Raw genomic sequence first — 20,389 nt, 5'->3', positions numbered from 1 at the left:
ATTATCCTTATCGCGTTTAGTTTTTTTTATATATATCGCGTTTACCTTTGCACTAATGTATCTTTGATGACATCTTGAACTTTCGTACTACTAGTATTACTCAAAAGTTGAATGACCTCAATTGTTGGGAGGAGCGGGAGAAAATACTGACAACCAAAACATCCATGCTTCACAAACTTAGGAAAGAACAAGCATCTCTGTGATTTAAGACAATGCATGACGGAAGAATCAAAGAATACACAAAATTGGGGTTTTGTTAGTAAATTGAGGGACATAAATACTACGTTAAGTCCAGCTACATTATCTTTTACAAATTACTCCACTTTGATCGTTTTTTACAAGATTAAAGCAGGAAAAAAAAAAGGTACAAAAATCATGCACGGCGTTTACTCAAACGCCATGAATTTGGCTCATGATATCTATCATACAGTGGCTCAATCCTTTCCTGTCGCTTTCTTTTACTCATCTTTGTGGGATCTGCAGCTTTGAAGAATCTTGGGGCCAAATCAACTAGCCATTTAGGGTCAATAACTGTTACCTCACGCATGTACTCCTTTGTAGTCATTACCAGCTCGTTGTAAATCACCCAATCTGGCTGACGCTGAAAAAGAGCACTGCTTGGGTGAATGTAAACAGGCTGGTTATCCACTAGTGTTCTGTAACCCTCCTGAGGGTCCTTCCTAGCTGCATGGAAGAAGAATCCTGCAGCAACTGCCTTTCTTATCTTGGAGAAATTCTTTCCCGCACACACGACATCAAGCTTATACCTGTCCATGATGGTGAGAAGTTGTTTTCTTGCATCTTGCGCCCTCCTCAAAGATCTCGACTGGACAAAGTTTTCAAAGCACCATGGTCCAGAAGAATTATTTGCCTTCCATGCCTCATAAACAGCAAGAAGCGTGAGATGATCTCCCTCGGGCTGAAAAAACTTTGCCCTCTTCTGATCTGCTTGTGCCTGCTTCTCTCTAGGCCTGTAAAAGATGTTCCCCGTCTGAATCATGGCAATGATTGTTAAAATCTCATCACTGCATCCAAGGTCGACACTTGCGAGGAGCATCTTACACATAGGAGGATCAAGTGGAAATTCTGCCATTTTCCTACCCAACTTGGTCAGAAGCCCCTCTTCATCCAAGGCCCCTAGACTGTATAACTGCTCCATGGCAGATATTAGAGCCTGCGGTGAAGGCGGATCCATGAAGTCAAAAGAAAGTAGATCATTTATTCCCATCGCCTTCATTTGCAGTGTAGTAGATCCAAGGTTTATCCTTTGTATTTCTGGTATGGAAGATGGGGACATCTCATTACGATAAGCACTCTCAGTATAAAGCCGATAACATTTCCCAGGTCCAGTACGACCAGCACGTCCAGCTCGTTGTTTAGCAGATGCTTGTGAGATGGGAGTGATGATAAGTGAATCAAGTCCTTGCTTCGGGTTATACACATTCTGCTTTGCAAATCCGGGATCAATAACGTAGAATATACCATCAATAGTCAAGGATGCCTCAGCAATATTAGTAGCTGCGACCACCTTCCTCTTCCCAGGAGGAGCAGGATCAAATATTCTTGATTGCATTTCACTAGGAAGAGCACTGTAAACAGGCAAGATAATCAGCTCTGGCACATTTCTCCCAAGCCCTTTCATTCTCTCGTAAAGGGACTGACAAGCGTGATCAATTTCCTCCTGACCAGTTAAGAAGAGAAGTATATCGCCCTCGGGTTCAGTCAAGTGGATCTGAAGAACAGTGATCAATGAAGCATCCAAATAATCACTCTCTGGCTGTTTTGTGTACATGATCTCAACTGGAAAGGTTCTCCCAGGAATGGTGAAGATGTTACAATTGAAGAAATAACCAGAAAACTTTTCAGCATCTAGAGTGGCAGATGTTACAATCAACCGAAGTTCAGGTCTTCGATTCAAGAGTTGCTTGAGTAAACCAAAAAGGACATCAGTATGGATCGTCCTCTCATGAGCTTCATCAAGCATGATAACAGAGTACTGGGAGAGGCTTTCATCAATCAAAATCTCCCTAAGAAGCATACCGTCCGTCATATACTTGATTACAGTATCAGGTCCAGTGCAGTCCTCAAACCTGATAGCATAACCAACTTCTTCACCCAAACGGCAACCAAATTCTTCGGCCACCCTTTTTGCTACTGACATAGCAGCAACCCTACGAGGTTGTGTACATCCAATTTTACCTATGGTTGTGTAACCAGCCTCGGCGAGATACTGAGTCACTTGAGTAGTCTTTCCTGAACCTGTTTCTCCAATGACAACCAGTACCTGGTTATCGTGCACAGCTTGCACCAGCTCTTTCTTCAATTTGTATATTGGTAGATTCTGCCTTTGTTCCTGGAGGGACAGCTTAGATCTCTGTCCAAATGTCAGTGCTTTCCCGTAGGCATCCTTCTTCCATTCGGGCATATCGTAAGCTGATAACCCAACTCCTCTCAACTCCTGTGCAAGATGTCTTTCTCCCATCTCCGGCATTGGGTCCTCCCATGGACGATTGAGATCCTTTGGGATTGAATCAAGCATTGTCCGCTGCTGCTGTTCCCGTACTTCTCTACGCTCCTTTATCAGAGCAGACTGAAGTGCTGCTGCACGACTTAAAGAACCTTCAGGATTCTTGAATATCTTAACTGGTGACATATCCATAGAGTACCGACTCTGCCCTTGCAAGAACGCTGGTTCATCTTCATTCAGCTCAATCTCGAGCTCTTCCTCGCCGCCCTCTTCTTGATACAGCATTTCAGGCTCCCCATCTTCATCAAAATTAGGAAACCCACTAGCATCCAGAACACCAGAAGCAATTAACTGTTTGGCTTCCCATTTTTCTGGTGAGCTCATCCACTTTGACGGACGGCGTGAAGGAACAGTTTCATCATCCTCTTCCAAAATTCTAATCCCCGAAAGCCCGATTCGAGAAGTCGAACCGCGAATTGAACCTTGAGGATTCGTCCAGTGTGATTCATCGTCCGCAGTCTTTTTAATAGGAAGAAGATCCTTCCCAGTATCCTGATCAACATCCCTCATCGATAAACTCATCTTCTGTCCCGACAAAGAAATCACCTTAACAAACACACTTTGATCCCGTTTGACAACTTCTTTAGCATTTGTAACCCTTGGATTTGCCATCTGTAACACATGAACCAAACCCTCTTTACCTCTGAAATCATTCAATGACACAAAGCACCCTGTATCCATCACGCTCGCAACCCTACCAGCATACACATGGTACAATTCAGGCTCCTTCCATAGAATTTGACGCCTGTCAATCTTTTCACTCCTATAATCTCCTCCTCTATTAACATCATCATTCTCATCCCTTCTCCTTCCCCTTTCTCTACCACCATCACCACAACCGCGATCCCTTTCCTTTCCTCTACCCTCCCTCCTGTCATAACCTTGGTCATCCTCTTCACCTCTAAACCTTTCCCCTCTTCTGCCATCTCTTTCATCATATCTCTCTCTATCTCTATTATGCCTCTCTCTTCCACCACCACCACCACTCCGATAATCCGCCTCCCTATCTCTGCCACCATCTCTATCTCTACATCCTCTACCACCATCTCTATCTCTTTCGTTACCTGTACTCTCTTCTTCTCTCTGTTTATCTCTAGCTTCTTTCTCAATCTCTCTCTCTAATTCATTAACTCTAGCTTTACCATCAGCAATAGAAAAAGATTTAAACACAGGCTCATCACCGTCTTTCATAGATTTAGACGATGGGAGGAGAATAGCATGAATGATTGTAAACAGCGTACGAACCAAATAATCAGGCATTTCAGCACCATTGTTTTTCAATTTTGTATCAAATTCATCAATGGAATGAGAATCACGACCAATTTCAGTAATGAATTCGGCTAATACTTTGTCTGTAAAACCTATATGTGATTCAAGTTCGATACACATCTTTGATACTAATGACAGGTATTCCAGTTTCTTTAAACCTTCAGTCACACTGTCTAATGCCGCCATGATGATAACGAATTGATCCGTTTATTGGAGAAAAATAACTGATAAATCAGACAATTTTTTGGTTGATACTGACAATGAGCTTGACTGATAAAAATAATATCAGACAATAACTAATAAAAATAATTGAAATTGATCCGCTTATTTTGGAGAACAATGACTATTACTTTGATAGATCAGACAATAACCTACAATACTACTAGGCCTCTTATATAGGCTTCAATCAATAACATTAAGACGAAATCAACCCAAATTAGGAAACACAATTTAGATTTCCTTTTTTTTTTCATGAATTGCTAAATTTCAAAAAATAGTTCAATTTCCTTTTTCTCATGAATTGCTAAATTATGTTCACAAATTATGGTGTGCATATAAAACCATCTAACTACAAATCGTGTGGCTTATAGGTTAACCTGATGATGAATCTATTTATTTATTTTTCCTTTCTGAATTTGATCATGAGATTGTCGCTATTTCTAATTAACATCTAGTAAACAGCAGGGGTTTCAATAAAGATCAATCAAATAAACTTACTTTAAGTTTCCAGGGGAAAGATCATGATTCAATCAACAAAACAATCTTATTCTTCACTTTCATGAATAAACAAATTCTTCATTCTTGTGATTGCTGCGCAGCTGAGTAGTAGAGAGCGGAAAGAAAGAAAGAAAATATCTGAATCTGATTGCTATGTTTAGGGATTTTTATACTTTTAACAACAGACCGAACCGTTATCAGGTTGTCCCTATTCTAGACCAATTATGAACCGTTCCGGCTCCAATTCAATTTATTTTGATCCGTTTTGGTTTAAGAACCCTTCTACCGGGGTGTTTCGAGGGCTGACTAGTTAACGAAATAGATCGAAAAATAGTCTCACTCCTGGCCCATCATTCCACTATTTTCATAATGACCAAAATGCCCTCGATTGAGATTGATCTGTTTTGGTCTAACAATCCTTCTATTGGGGTGTTTTTAGGGCGAACAAGACGAAATAGATTGAAACGATCCTAATAACCCATCATCCCACTGTTTTCATAATGACCAAAATGTCTTTGAGTAATTCGTGTCAGCGAAATTAATTAACTAAACTAATTAAGTGATAATGATGATTTTTGTTATAAGGAAAGCTAATTTGTTTAGGAGGAAAGAATTTTAAGGGAAAAACCAACATTTTGGAGCTATGTATAAAGGGAACTATTGAATCAAATTTAATTTTGACAATTATATATATGACCAACTTACCCTCTAGACAATATGGCATATAATAGCATCACAACTGGGGCTTTACCATCATCAACGGGATACTCGTCCTTCATCAGAGAATCAACAACTTAAAATTCAATTAATCAAACTTCAGAACCCCTCCTATCTTGTTTGTTTAATGTCCTGACACCGATTCAAACCTCAAAATTTCCTAGCCAGATGAAAAATGAAAACTGTGCAAGGGCTTTCATCGCAAGTTCGTAACTCCTCACTTCTGCAAAAACTCTCTTCATTGCCTTGACTAAAAAACAACCATGCATATACACTTCTGCAACATCATATAGTGGTATGAATGTCTTCGTATGATTTTACCAAGAATTTCCAAACAAAAGCGTACCCGAAATATGCCACAATGTCTAACAACACCTCTATGCTTATCATGATCCCCAAGAAGAAGAATCAGTGTGGTACGACCAAGCATTCCCATTGTGAATTGTAAACTTAAAGCTTCTGAGCTAAACTTTCCAAGAAGACCCAATGAGAAACAGCCAGAATCACGTAGGTGAAATATGGCATTAAAATAAGGGAATGTATATATATATATATATAAAAGGAACGTATAAATCAAGAACGTTTACATGGTAAATTAATTGGTGGTTTGTTCTATGAGCTTACACCAATTGGTTCTCTTATCCTTATTCAGTGACCCGGTGAAAGAATGGAAATAAAATAACCTTCAACTTGTTTCTCACATAGGTCGTTTACTTGGAAATAATATCGTTATTCAAAGAAGCACCGGATTATATCGCTTTATACATACTCAGAACTCGAATCCATTTTGTTTTTTCCATATGCACCTTTTCTAACTCTCATGAATTCAGTTTTAGAGAATCGAGTACCTTCAAACGGGTCAATACGTTAAATGGAGTACATTTCTTTTGGGTCTTACTTAATATTGGAAGTATGTAAGAAAAAAGAAAGAATACACACAAATTCGTGATGAAGACAAGATTCAGAGAAGAAATTGCATGTATTGTTTTTATAAGTTTTTTAGACGTATAATTGCTTGAAGTTTAGTTACACTTGGCATCTTCATCATTCATGTCGGTTGTTGCGATAAGAGGTACGAAATATAGGGTTTAATCCGGGAGTTAATCATGCTATAGCTAACATATAGAGTTACGTTGAGGGAAAAGTAGTAAGTAATTGTATTTTGCTAGGGGGAGAGACAATTTTCTACTCCTTCCCCTTATTAAGTCAAAGTCAAATGAAATATACCATACAGGTCGTGGGTTATAACCCCAAAGGTGTCATTATCCATCCACATAAAACCCATCCAAACAAAAGTAATACAAAAACCCCAAATAATGTAAACAGTCTAAACTGCCATTCCCCTAATTCAACCCAAGATAACTAAAGAATAAACCACCCACCGTATCTTCATTCGTAAACCCAAAAACTCTATCCGTAACGACAAAAAAACCCATTAAACTTCCTTCCCTCAAAATCCAAAAACTCTCAGATCTGTGAAAATCATCCACCGATTTTCGATTCTCTCTTTTTCAATTGTTACTTACTTCAACTAGTGAAACATAACCATAAATTGAATCATTTTTAAACCTAATTTCTGACCTAAATCGTCTCAAAACACAAGATGGTGAACAAACAAACTCAACAGAAGAAAAAGAAAGATGAAAAATTAAACAAAGCAGTGAAACAAACTCCAAACAGTAAATCGAAGAAAATATTCCAAAAGGTAAGAATCGTATCAACTAATTTTGTATGACTATTTTTTTGTGAAGTAAATTTCGTCGTATTTCTCATTTGTCAATTCAAAACTGTGTTGATGGTGTTTTTTTTTTTTGATGAAATCAACATGAATCAGTGATTTTTGGTTTGGTTTCATCAGTGATTTTGATAATTAGGTTTAGGTTTAGATTTGGTTTCATCGGTAATTTTTGTAATTAGGTTTAGGTTTGATTTCATCAGTGAATTTTTATATGTTTTCATGTGTTTGTAGCTATTAATTAGGTTTAGGTTTCATTTGTTTTCATTTTATTATTCACGATTCAATTTTAAAATTTCTATTGGGGTGTTTATTTGATGAGTGTATGATGAAACCATATTTGGTTTCACCATTTCTATCTGTGGTTTACATATGCTTGAAACCAATTTTTTGTTGGTGTGTTTACTTAATTTTTGTTTAATGTAATCAGATTTGGTTTTACCATTTCAGTTTATGGTTTACATATGCTTGAAACCAATTTTTTGTTGGTGTATTTACTTAATGCTTGTTTGATGTAACCGGATTTGGTTTCACCATTTCTATTTATGGTTTACATATGCTTGAAACCAATTCTGATGGTGTGTTTACTTAATGGTTGTTTGATGTAAATAAATTTGGTTTCATCATTTTCACTTGTGGATGGAACTAAATCTGTTGGCGTTATTTATTTATTTATTTATTTCGGTGTCTTTGACGGAACCAATTTTGGTTTCATCATTTTCATTTATGGTTTACTTATAGTTGGAACCAAATTTGTTGGTGTTTTTACTAATTGGTTTCTTTGATGTAATCAAATTTGGTTTCATCATTTTTAATTATGGTTTATATATTCTTGGAATCAATTTATGTTGATGTTTTTACTTAAAGTTTATGTGATGTAACCAGATTTGGTTTCACCATTTCCAGATTCGGTTTGACCACGTTTAAGGGATCGATGACACAATTAATCAACCAGAAACATACAAATGCTAAAAGCTATACATGTTGTGAGAAAAAAGGATAAGTTAAAAGACAATTATGTTGATTTTGAAATGCTGAAATCAACTATGTATGTTTTTAATTTGTGAATCAATTTCTTTTTCGAGTGCTTGAAATATTTGTTTGTAGTTTCAGGTGAAGTTTTGGAGTTCATGTCTGCTATTGCATGAAGAGCCCGTTGAAGGGAAAATTAAGTTTCTAAAGAGGGCATATCATAAAAGATGGTAAACATGAGAGCAAAGTTGGCATTCAAAATCCTGATGGAAAAAGTATATCAATGAAGACATTGGTGTAACTATCAACTAGTTGTAATACTTGTTAGCAAGTTGTAATAGCATTTTGCAACTTTATATATTTCCTACCAAAATGCTTATAATATTTTCTAAAAGATTTCAATTGCTTATGAATGGTTTCAACCGTTGAATTCATTTTTTCTTGTCGAATTGATTTGGTTGTGTGTTCGCTTTCAAACCAAACTTAAAAGAGATTTAAAACTCATGTGTGATATAGGAACCATATTTAAATTAATTTTCAACTGTAAGTCTGTGCTAGTTCATCCGTAGAAGAAACATCTTGATGGTAAGTACAACTACCAATAACTGTATGTAAGAAAGTAAGGTACAAGTATAATGTTCATATGGCAAATGAAACCAAAGAAACAACAGTAAAAAATGAGAAACCAAAAAGGGTTCCAGCAAATTATAAAAGCCTGCAACTCTGAAAGACGTAATCTAAAATGAAACAAACATGAAACACATGTATAAAATTAACATGTTTAATTGTACAGAAAACGTGGATAAGAGAATTAAATAAAAATAACTGTCAAACTAAATACAAAATGAAATAAAAAAAGGTTCAAATACATTGTAGTCTAAACAAAAACTGAAACTGAAATTCGATAAATTTTCGTCGAAATGACTTAACATCTGCCGCACATGGCATGTCCTTTGAATTTTTGTTGTAGAACTCAATTTCAAATTCTGAACAAAGAGCTTGTCGCCAATTCAATAAGGTTGTACAATGATGGATCACTCACAAAAGTGACATGTTTTCGCGAGGAAAATACTTCCTTCAAATTCTCCAAAAAAAAATTCAAGTTCGCATCGTTCCTAATGAAACCACAACAAAAAGAAAAGAATAAATTTTTGCAACATGAACATAAAAAGAATATGAGAAAAGGTTTCAGCATAAAATACAATGAAACCAACATAAAAAATGTTTAAAAAAAAACAGGAAAAGACTAACTAACATGGAAAAAGGTTTCACCAAAAATAAATAAATGATGAAACCAACAAAAATAATGATGAAAAACAATAGAATGTCTGAGAACCTTACCCCCATTCCCGGTCAGACCTTGCTGCCAAAATATGGACAAGGTATTCGTTCTTAAAGTATGAAACCAAAAAAAAAATATATATCCATTGTGTGGCATATAACCGCGAAAATAGATTTCATAATCTACAAGACAAGGTATGAAACCAAAAAATGTTTCGCTATATGTGAATATGAACAACAACAAAAAAATTGAAAAACATTATACAGGACAAATTATGAAACCGGGAAAGGTTTCACTAAACGTGAATATCAACAACAACAAAAAATTAGAAAAAAGTGTGAAATCATAACAATAAGAAGGTTTCATTCTAATAAATTGTAGCATTCATAAGAACATCAATAAATTCACGAAAATCATAACAGAAATGTAGGTTTCGTCATCAAAAGTAAATTCCAAATTCACAAAACAAATCAAAAATCAATACAGAAAAAGAAAATTGAATACCTGAAAATTCAATTGAGCTGATGAATGATCCAAATACTACAAATAGATTAATCTGAAGATGATCAATACGAAGGATTGTTCGACTGGATTCTTCAACTCGAGATGCACTTTAAGTTGATAAATCAAGTTGAGATATAATTTCAACTAGACTGTTAAAACAAGATCTCGGATAAACTGAGACTGTAACTTCTCTTCTTTTCTCTTCTTCAATTAAATTGGAAGGAAATACCAGATCTCGGAATTTATTCAATCAATTTGAACATAAAATTGATTGAACCTAAAATTACTCTCTAAATGATGAATCAGCAGGAAAAGATCTCGAATCTTTGCGTGTTTGAATTGAAACCCTAGAAACTAAGAAAAACACGAAGATATAAGAAGAAGACCTCGAATTTTCTGTGATACTGCTTTCTTTGGAGAAGATCTCTTCTTCTCTCTCTAAATGTTTCTTCCGCCAAAGTTTTCTTTTAAAACACATATAATATATACGTAAGGTCAATTGAGGAATTTACAAAATTATTAAAAACTAAATTTACACATTATAAAAGGAAATGGGGTTTTTGTGCCATTTTTTTCTCAAATGGTTTTCATTTATAAAAAATAATGTGGCTGGAGATCTTGTATCCCAAATTTGTTCACCTTGGTGTTTTACCACTTGTTTTGTATACCATAATCAAATAACTTTAATTTTTCCCTTAAACAAATTAGCTTTCCCTACAAAAAAATTCTTAATGATTGGATTAGATTAACTATTTGTTATAACTTTTAGATTGAACTAGGGTGTATACCCCAGATCACCATTTTGTTAATAATTATATTAATTCATTTTAAGGCATCCTACGGCTAGGAGTTCACTTTGCTAAACTTAATCTGTATTTTACGGCTAGGAAAAAACTATCTATGGGTAGACATTGTGTGACAAAACTGTCTATAATGATCATTTCTTAGTCGTAAAAGTTGCACCGTTTAGGGTTAACATACAACTAGGAACCTAGTCATAAAACACCCCACGACTAGGAATTCATCACTTTCCGGCCGTAAACAACAAAAAGTTATTATCACAAGATTGGAAAATGATGAATCCTTAATCGTAAATAAACAACTACAGCCAGGAACATATGAACTCTTGGTCGTAAGGTGTGTTTACGGCTAAGAGTTCAGCTGTTCCTTGCCTAATATATAGTAGTTCCTGAGATTGATATTCAGTCATACTTTGATCATTCTAACGAATTTATGCAATCAAAAACAATAACGACAAAAATAAAGGGTTTGTCGACAAAAATAGATCGAAAAATAGTCTCACTCCTGGCCCATCATCCCACTATTTTCATAATGACCAAAATGCCCTCGATTGAGATTGATCTGTTTTGGTCTAACAACCCTTTTATTGGGATGTTTTTTGGGGCGAACAAGTTTACGAAATGGATTGAAAACGATCCTAATAACCCATTATCCCACTGTTTTCATAATGACTAAAATGTCTTTGAGTAATTTGTGTCAACGAAATTAATTAACTAAACTAGTTAAGTGTTAATGATGATTTTTGTTATAAGGAAAGCTAATTTGTTTAGGGGGAAGAATTTTAAGGGGAAACCCAACATTTTGGAGCTATATATAAGGGGAACTATTGAATTAAATTTAATTTTGACAATTATATATATGACCAACTTACCCTCTAGACAATATGGCATATAATAGCTCACAGCTGGGGATTTACCATCATCACCGGGATACTCGTCCTTCATCAGAGAATCAATAACTTAAAATTCAATTAATCAAACTTCAGAACCCCTCCTATCTTGTTTGTTTAATGTCCTGACACCAATTCAAACCCCAAAATTTCCTAGCCAGATGAAAAATGGAAACTGTGCAAGGGCTTTCATCGCAAGTTCGTAACTCCTCACTTCTGCAAAACTCTCTTCATTTCCTTGACTAAAAAACAACCATGCATATAATAGCAGTTAGTGTGTTATACTAACACTTCAGTTACACAAGTACACCCTGGAGACAGCCTGTCACTAGTCACCACCTGTACTGTTGTCATTGGTCTCTTATTGAGTTGTCCATTGGTTAATGAGTCGGTCTGTAATAAAAGGACAACTGAGTCTCTCTCATTTGTTGTTGTTGATTTCAAAATCATTTTCTTTCTGTGTCTGTATTTTTCTTCTGCAACTGTAATTCATATTCAACATTAATGAATTACATATTAATCTTTTCTATTATGGTATCAGACTAAGAGATCTTTACATCTCTCAGGTTTCTCGATTCTTTCCTTTGCTTCCGCTCCTTTACTATCTTCTTTGGTTCTGTGTAAAATTTCTTGATTCAAGTTTTTCCTGATTCAACATCAATGAAGAATCCTACTTCAACTTCAATCTCTACAATTCCTATTCATCAATTAACTCGCTTTGTTAATCTCAAACTTACCGTTAACAACTTCATCACCTATAAAAATCTTAAGTTACCAGTCATTCGAAAGTTCAAAATCCAAAAATATCTTGATGGATCTCATCCTTGTCCACCGCAATACACAAATGTTCGTAATTAGACAAATGAAATCGAAAATCCTCTCTACCTTGATTGGATTGATGATGACACATCCATTATTCTGTGGATACATTCCACAATTTCAGAATCTGTTCTTGCCTAATTTTCTAGATCTGAAACCTCTTATGATCTCTAGCGTAGTATTGAAGAACGTTTCTCTAGAGCTTCTACCACGCATTCGATTCAATTACGAACAAAGCTTTTATCTCTCAAGCAAGGTGACAAGTCCATTCCTACACTGATTAATGAAATCAAGGCTATCTCCGATCAACTTGCAGCGGCTGGCGAGATTGTTTCTGATCAAGAACTTGTGGTTGTTACTTTGGCTACTCTCAACTCCGACTACATTCTATTTGATATATCTATGAGGCACAAAAATCCTCCAATTTATTGTATTGAGTTGCACAATCATCTTCTTAGCGAAGAAATTGTTAACACTGATCGAAATCAAGCTTCACTTTCTTAATCTGCAAATAGAGCTTTTGCTGCTCAATTGAATGCATATAGATCTTCTGGTAAAGGTTATGTTGGGCAGAGGAATTGCTACTTCATATCCCACCAACAAAGGTCCAAGTACTTATTATTCTGTATCTACTTCAGCTGTGAGACAACCACAAGGTTTGTCACCACCTTATCCTTCTAATATTTCTCATATTGAATGTCAAATATGTCGAAAAGTTGGACATGGTTCTTTAGAATGCAGAAATAGACTGCATTTTTCATATCCCAATGATCATACTCCCCATCACTTGAGTGCAATGCTTTCCTGTGCTGACATCATGGGAGAAAATCCATGGTATGCTGATACTAGTGCAAATCACCATGTTACTCCTGATGAAATTGAATTACAAGCTTCTATTTCTTATGAGGGTGCAGAACAAATTCAAGCAGCAAATGGAGAAGGTATGGTAATTACTCATTCTGGTTTCTCTCTCAAATCTTCTCCTGATCATACTTTCAACTTAAAGAATGTGTTGTTAGTTCCTCAAGCATCTCAGAACTTACTTTCAGTGCATAAATTTACCTCAGACAATCATTGTTCCATAACATTTGATGCTTCCGGATTTTGTGTGAAAGATTTGTCAATTAGGAAGACACTTTTACAAGGACCTCACCATAATGGTCTCTATCCACTTAACTTCATTCATCTATCTCACAAAGAGGCTCTATCAACAACTTCAACACAAATTTCTGTTGATGATTGGCACAAGAGGCTAGCACATCCTTCATTCCAAACAATGAAACATGTTTGTAGCTCTTTAGACTTGTCAAATGTACTCAAATCCCCTTTATTTTGTAGTGATTGTCAACTAGGTAAAAGTCATAAGCTTCCATTTACTCTTTCAACTCATTGCAGTTCTAAGCCTTTGGAATTACTTCATCTTGACTTGTGGGGTCCTATTCCTGTACAATCCATTTCTGGATACGAATATTATGTCAGTATTATTGATGACTACTCAAAATTCTGTTGGATATATCCTTTGTTTGATAAGTCTGAATTCAAGAAAGTATTTTTCAGTTCAAAGCTCAAGTTGAGAATTCTTTTCAATGTCATATTATTACTATTATAACTGATGGAGGTGGAGAATTTATTAACACAGAATTAGCTTCATTCTTTTCTTCTAGTGGAATTATTCATGACATATCTTTCCCACATACAACTGAGCAAAATGGTATTGCAGAATCCAAACACAGGCATTTAGTTGATGTTGGAAGGACTTTTCTCATACAATCAGGTATTTCTGAGTCTTATTGGGTTGAGGCATTCACAACAGCAAATTATACTATTAATAGGCTTCCTTTTTTTTGATGCAAAGAGTAAAATTCATAAATTAAGAAGAGTGTACTACACTGTTTGTCTCCTGTGAGATTACATGGTTGATAAAGCTTGGAGGATAATTAATCCATGACTTACTAATCTTAAAGATTCTTGCGTGCCTAGCTAAGGAGTCAGCTGGCTTATTACATTTCTATAAATAAATTTGCATAACCATAATGGATTGTTGCAAAGTTTCTCTCATGGTTTTCCCAGGCAGCTTTGCAATGATCGTGAAGGACTGCATCTACCACAGTCTGAGCATCCATTTCAAAGCAAACGTGTTGAAGCTTTAAATCTTCATCCTACTCCATAGCCTTCAGCAGTCCCACACTCTCGTCTTGCTCTGCACTGTTCAGTATGTCTGAATAGCTGCATTGTGCCTGCTCGAATCCTCCTGCAAAATTACGCAGAATTAGACCAATTCCTGAATCATTTGTGAAAGTTTTCTTATATGCATCATCACAACATATAAATAAATAAGGATAAGAAGGTATTTTCCAATAGATAAGGTCAGTGTTGCTTGATGGTTTTCTGGCATTAGCTTGAACTGGCCTCACTTTCATCTCTTTCCCTGTGATTCCATTAAGCTGTTCAATGCGCTTTATGACTGTGATGGGATTTGGCTTCATATTTTCGAAAACACGGTCGCACCGCGCTTTCTAGATCTCCCAAACTGTATCATCCATCTTAACAACCCAGTTCTTGTCAAGCTTGTTCATATCATCTTCAAACTAGTTTTTGATCCATTCCTCAATAGTGTCACTATTGGTTTGATCGCTTCTGGTAGCTCCAGGTATAGCTAGTAACACATCTCTGGCAAAAGAGCAATCTTTGATGATGTGAGATGTTGTCTCCACACCTTGTTTACAGATATCACAGTTTTCACCAGTGTACCCCATTTTCCTTGCTAATCTCTCATTACTTGGGACAATGTCAGTGGTACATTTCCAGATGAAATGTTTCACTCGTGGTAGTGTATCAATACTCCAGATCCTCTTGTAAATTTTAGCAGCTTCTTCATCACAGTTTATTGTAGGCTGATTTAACTGTAAATTGGCCATTACGTGTCAATGTCCACACCAGCCTATCTCCACCAGTTGCAGAGATACGAATTTGAAGAATTTTTTCCGCGTCTTCATAACTAAACAATCTTCTTACAGTGTCAGCTTTCCACGATCTGGAATGTGCATCAATCAAATCACTAATGCATAGTTCTATGCTTATGCAGTTGCCACATTAGGTATTGGTGATGTGTTGTTGCCTGGTATCCAATTATCAATCCAAGTTTGGATTTTATGTCCATTTCCAACAAACCCAAAAGCTCCAGGTCTTTACAAATTCCATCATCCCATGAATACTCTGCCATGCATATGATGAATTCTTTTTCTTTTTGCGTGCAAAGCTGAAGTAAAAAGGGAAATATCTTCCTTTTAAAGCAATTGCCCACAGTTGCTGTTGTTGTTGACATAATCTCCACGCCTCCTTTGCTAAAAGAGCCTTACTGAAGCATTCTAGGTCTCTAAAACCCATTCCTCCGGTTGACTTATCTCTGCAGATCCTTGGCCAGGATGCAATGTATACTCCTCCTCCATTCGGTTTGTTCCACCAAAAGTCTCGCTGCATATTGTTCATTTCTTTTATAGTTGTCTCCGGGACTTTGAAGACTCCCATATGATGAGATGGTAAGGCATTGAGTACGTGCTTGACCATAACAGACCTGTCGGTTTGGTTAATGAACTTACCATTCCACCTTTTTAACCTGAACTTCATATTGCTGACTAGTGAAGAGAAAGAGCTCGTTTTTTTCCTTTTCAGAAATAAAGGAATACCAAGATATGTTTCTTCCAAGGACATATTTTTCATCTTTAGTCTTCTTAAGAGCATTCTACAATGTCTTGAGGGAAAGTGTTTTGAGAAGAAAACCGCAGACTTTTGAAAGTTGATTTGCTGACCAGAGATTTCACTGAAATTGTTGATTATATCCAGCAGGTTGTTGACATTATGCATATCTACCTTGACAAAAAGAAGGCAGTCATCTGCGAATAAAAGGTGAGTTACTTGTGGTGCACCTCTTGAATTTTTAATTCCTTATATTGCCTTTGTACTTTCAGCTTTGGCTAGAGCTCTAGTGAAAACTTCCATGGTGATCAAGAACAAATAGGGCGAAATTGGATCTCCTTGACGTATTCCCCTTGTTGGTTTAAAAGAAGTACAAGGTGAACCATTTAGAAGAACTTGGATTTCTGTGGTAGAGAGACATTCATATATCATATGACACCATTTGTCTGAGAAACCTAGCTTCAGCATAACATTATTGAGAAAACCCCACTCGACTCGATCGAAATCCTTGCTCATATCCAGCTTCATTGCCATATATTTTTTTTTGTCTTCTTTTTCTTCATACAATGAATCAGCTCATGTGCTAAGGTGATGTTGTCCTGCTTGGGACGTACGCTGCCTGCATTGGTGATGTAATTTTGTCGAGATGAACCTTCAGTATGGTTTCCATGAGTTTAGTGATTAACTTATATGTTGTATTTGTAAAGACCCGCAAGCTTGTCAACGCTGTTAGACTAGTCAAGAGACCAATTAGCTGATAATAACTTGATTAGTTTAACACAAATGTCAATTCATAGAAACTAATCTAACAACGATCTAATACGAAACTAGTACTGTTAGATATAACTCGAGAAGTTATGCGGAGTGGACTACTCGAACGTGTCATTAGGATACCGGGCGAAGAAGATATCATCATATTTGTTTAAAGGGCAAAATATTCATTTTGCAACTCAGCCGACCTGGGCTCCGCATATCATCTGTGTGGTACCTGTATCACTTGTCCTCGGCCTTAGATTCACCAAACCGAGAAGATAATTCTCATTTCTTTTCTTTTCCTTCTCTCTTCTTCTTTCTCTTCTCTGCTCTGTTCTTCACCTCTGGTGATTTCATGTGAGAGTTCTGAGGTTATGTGACTGTGTTATTGAAGATAAACTTAGGGGTAAACTGTAAGAGTTATCTGGTGGTGGTGGTGTTATTAACTGAGCTCGGGAGAAGAAGAAAACTGATGATGCTGTAAATCAAAGATTAGGGTTTTGAGATTAATTTGAGGTCAGAGGCAAATTTATGGGTTAATCGGGATGTTTGTGGATGAGGATTAAGAGGGTCGATGTTAATTGCAGTTATAGAGTTGTTCTGACAATTCAATTGAAGAACTAGGGTTCTCCCATGATTGAATCAATTGTAGTTTTAGAAGAGGGGTTTGATTTGGAAGATACAAATTGAGTTAGATATGGGTTTTTTGTTAATTTATCAGTGGTAGCCGTTGTTGATGAAGAATCGCAGAATTAGGGTTTGAGATTCGATTAAAGATGAAATGGAGAGTTTAGAAGACAGATTGGTGATGGGTACGGATAATATGAGGTGTTGGAGTTATGATATGAACTCTGATTAGGAAAAGAGGATTAAGAACTAATTTAGAGTTCGTGGGTTAAACTGCAGTTGGAGAAGAAGAGTTTGAAGTCAACTGTTGGAGGTAATCTCTTCAAACTGAATTAAATTGGATTAAATTTCATTCACTTTAGATTATCGTATTTGTATAATTGTTGTTGTTTGAATTGAAGATGAGTTATTGTTGGCTGTTTTGAGTAAATGTTGTATGAATGGAAATTATAGGTAGTGGTGTTAATATTGTTTTTGTGGGGTTGTGGATTGCTGGAAAGGGGTTGGAGGTTTGTTAATAGAGGATTGGTGGTGAACTGTAGTGGCTGGTGGAGTTGCAGATGGTTTTAATGTTGAATTGAATGGGTTTAGGTGCAGATGAATGCATAGTTTATTACACGGAGAATGAAGGTTACATGATTAGTAAATTGATGTAGTAAACTGACAGTGTAGTTGAATTTAGATGAAGTTAGGCTCAGAATGAAGCTGAAGCGATTTTGGTTGAGGATGGCTGTAATTGGTAGTTCTAGAACTGCAGTTGCAGTTATGGTAGTATTGTTTGTGTGTTTGAGAGTTGCAGGAAAGGAAAGTGTACCTGAAATGATGTTATTGGTCCGAGTTGTTGAATTGTTGTGAGCTGCAGGTATTGGTGTTGTTGTATGAGTTGTATGGATGTGGATGAGACTGAGGTTGAGATGGACAGGGTAAACATGTGATACAAGTGTGGTTATTTTGAAGATGAATGTTGTATCAATGTTGTGAGAATTGTACAGGGTTGGAGTTGAGGTTTAGATGAGTTGGTTGTTTGTACCAGGGTTACAGTGTAGATGCAGATAGTGTTAATGCTATTGGGTTATGACCGTCGGTTGAATTGGAATTAAACTGCAGTTGAGGGTTATATGTATGATATGTAGAAGTTAGATGTTCAGTGTTGAGTTGAATGTAAGATAGGAACTTTCCATGGAGGAAAGGTGTTGCTTAGAGCTTCATTATCGCAGGTAAACTTAGTTTATATTTGTAAATGAAATTTGAAGTTGTTTAAGAATGAACGAATGAATTGATGTATTGTTTAGTTTGAAGTTGAACTGGGTTAGAATTATAACTGTATGAGAACCTTTAGTCTGTCTGACTGAGCTTATTCAGTCTGACTCAGTTTTTCCCTTAGCTGACTCAGGTTATCTGACTGAGTTCAGTTAACTCAGTAAACCCTGGTTCAACTCATTGAGTCGACTCGTTTGACCTTGAATCCTTTACTTTGACCTGACCTAGGACGTTGACCGTTAATTGACCCTCTGATTGTTAGAGACCATTAGTCAACCCTAGTGGATCAGGCCTTGTGTAATGGGCTTGTTCAATGGATTTGGACTTGGGACTAGTTTTCCTAGTTTGATGAATTGGACCACTTGTGGCATGAATTAATCCTTGATTCCTTCTACAAAGTTGTAGATATTCATAAGACTTAGATAATGAATTATAGAAACAATCTAATTGAATTAGTGTACCTTTAGATATGCTAAAGATAGAGAATGAAAAGGTGTAGAATCATAAATGGGCTTAGAACTATTAGATGGAATTGTATGATTCTTGTATGAGCCATTTTTGCTAGCTTCTTAGACTTCTTGTGTGATTAACAGTTAGTTATTAACAAAGATCGATTCAAAGGATGAACCAGTGGATCGTGGATCTCGAGGTAGGCGTGGCCTGTCATCAAAAGAGGTGGGAATACTTTAACTCTTTTGTGATTATTGTTGTTTTCGTTTACCAAAGTTTATGTTTAACAAATCCATGCATTGTCTGGTTGTGCTTTCCCTGCATTGTTTAACTTTGATTTACGAAAGTTCTATCATTTCTTTTAATCTTTCCACTGCTTGGAAAGGTATTGCAATGCTTTCTTTGTCTTTATGAATTGTTTGGGAAATACGTATTTCCATTTTATTGTTTGGAAATGAGAATTTCCATCTGCGGTATATAGGTACTGCTCCTTCATTTATACTACTCATTTTCGAGCTATGCTTAATAGGTGCGGGACGATTTCAGCATATAGCTATTTAGGTGCGGGACGAGTCACCATATTATATATTGTTTGGAAGGAGTTAGTTCCATATACATGATTGTTTACCTCTATGAAATTGGTTGTGTTTAGTGTTTAGGGAAAACAAGAATTGTTTTCAAATCATTTACAATGATTGCATGAAAGTTAAATGTTAATTCCTACGGGGCACCCCTTTTAGGGATGATGTGCTCACCCATTCCCACTTTCAGCTTCAGAGACAGATTAGAGTTGCGCAGCGAAAGCTTCGAGGAGTTTATTACGTTATTTAAATTGCTTACGCTATGTTTATTTTGTGTTTATATTTTATTTGTAAAACAACTCACTATTGGATATGTATCATTTGAGAGGAGTTCTTGTATATCTGTTTCAGACCGGGGCTAGTTTTGGGTTAAGTTTTGTAACAGATTTCCTAATTGAATGTTTAAGTAAATGATTTAGATTTTTAGTGCCTTTTATTTAATTAAACTCTTGAATTAGTCAGCTGCTAGCTTGGGGGGCGCTGTAGTATTGCAGAGAGAAATTGGCATGTAGCCCCCTGGAGCGTGTGGTAGTTTTATTTTAGGTATGAGACAAAGGTTTGTCTTGTTCATCTTCTTTAATAATCTTCCAGATATAAATAAGGCTGCACCATCTTGATAACATCATCCTTAACAATTGGCCACTGACTTTGGAAAAAAAACTGGAGGAAAGCCATCTGGTCCTGGTGCTTTCCATGGCTGCATGCATTTGAGCACTGAGGTTATTTCAGCTTCATCCGGTATTTTTGTTAGGGCTTTATTATCTTCATCAGTAATACATGTATGCAATAT

General features: G+C 36.2%; 1 protein-coding gene and 1 long non-coding RNA gene across 4 annotated transcripts; one reads left to right on the top strand and one right to left on the bottom strand.

Moving 5' to 3' along the window:
* Positions 1–236: 236 nt before the first annotated feature.
* LOC113332394 (probable pre-mRNA-splicing factor ATP-dependent RNA helicase DEAH5) lies at positions 237–4,641 on the bottom strand. Of its 2 annotated transcripts, XM_026578946.1 has the most exons (2): positions 4,514–4,630; positions 237–3,969 (listed from the first exon to the last, which is right to left on the bottom strand). In XM_026578946.1, the coding sequence occupies exon 2, from the start codon at positions 3,914–3,916 to the stop codon at positions 374–376; it is 3,543 nt and encodes a 1,180-aa protein (XP_026434731.1). In that variant the 5' UTR covers positions 3,917–3,969; positions 4,514–4,630; the 3' UTR covers positions 237–373. The 2 variants fall into 2 exon arrangements, with proteins under 2 accessions (XP_026434731.1, XP_026434730.1); XM_026578945.1 differs by having other exon boundaries at positions 237–4,641.
* A 12,283-nt stretch (positions 4,642–16,924) lies between these two features.
* LOC113332514 lies at positions 16,925–19,974 on the top strand. Of its 2 annotated transcripts, none has more exons than XR_003351551.1 (3): positions 16,925–18,525; positions 19,162–19,243; positions 19,790–19,974. It is a non-coding gene; the product is annotated as an uncharacterized LOC113332514 (long non-coding RNA). The 2 variants fall into 2 exon arrangements; XR_003351550.1 differs by lacking the exon at positions 19,790–19,974 and adding an exon at positions 19,548–19,704.
* Positions 19,975–20,389: the final 415 nt, after the last annotated feature.

Source organism: Papaver somniferum, unplaced genomic scaffold, assembly GCF_003573695.1.
Source record: "Papaver somniferum cultivar HN1 unplaced genomic scaffold, ASM357369v1 unplaced-scaffold_131, whole genome shotgun sequence".
Classification (NCBI taxonomy): Eukaryota; Viridiplantae; Streptophyta; class Magnoliopsida; order Ranunculales; family Papaveraceae; genus Papaver; species Papaver somniferum.
The sequence above is the reverse complement of the archived record's forward strand: the minus strand, read 5'-3'. Positions and strand labels throughout refer to the sequence as shown.

Coding starts and splice junctions, on each gene's coding strand:
- LOC113332394 (XM_026578945.1), bottom strand. CDS start 3,982: ATGGCGGCATTAGACAGTGTGACTGAAGGTTTAAAGAAACTGGAATAC.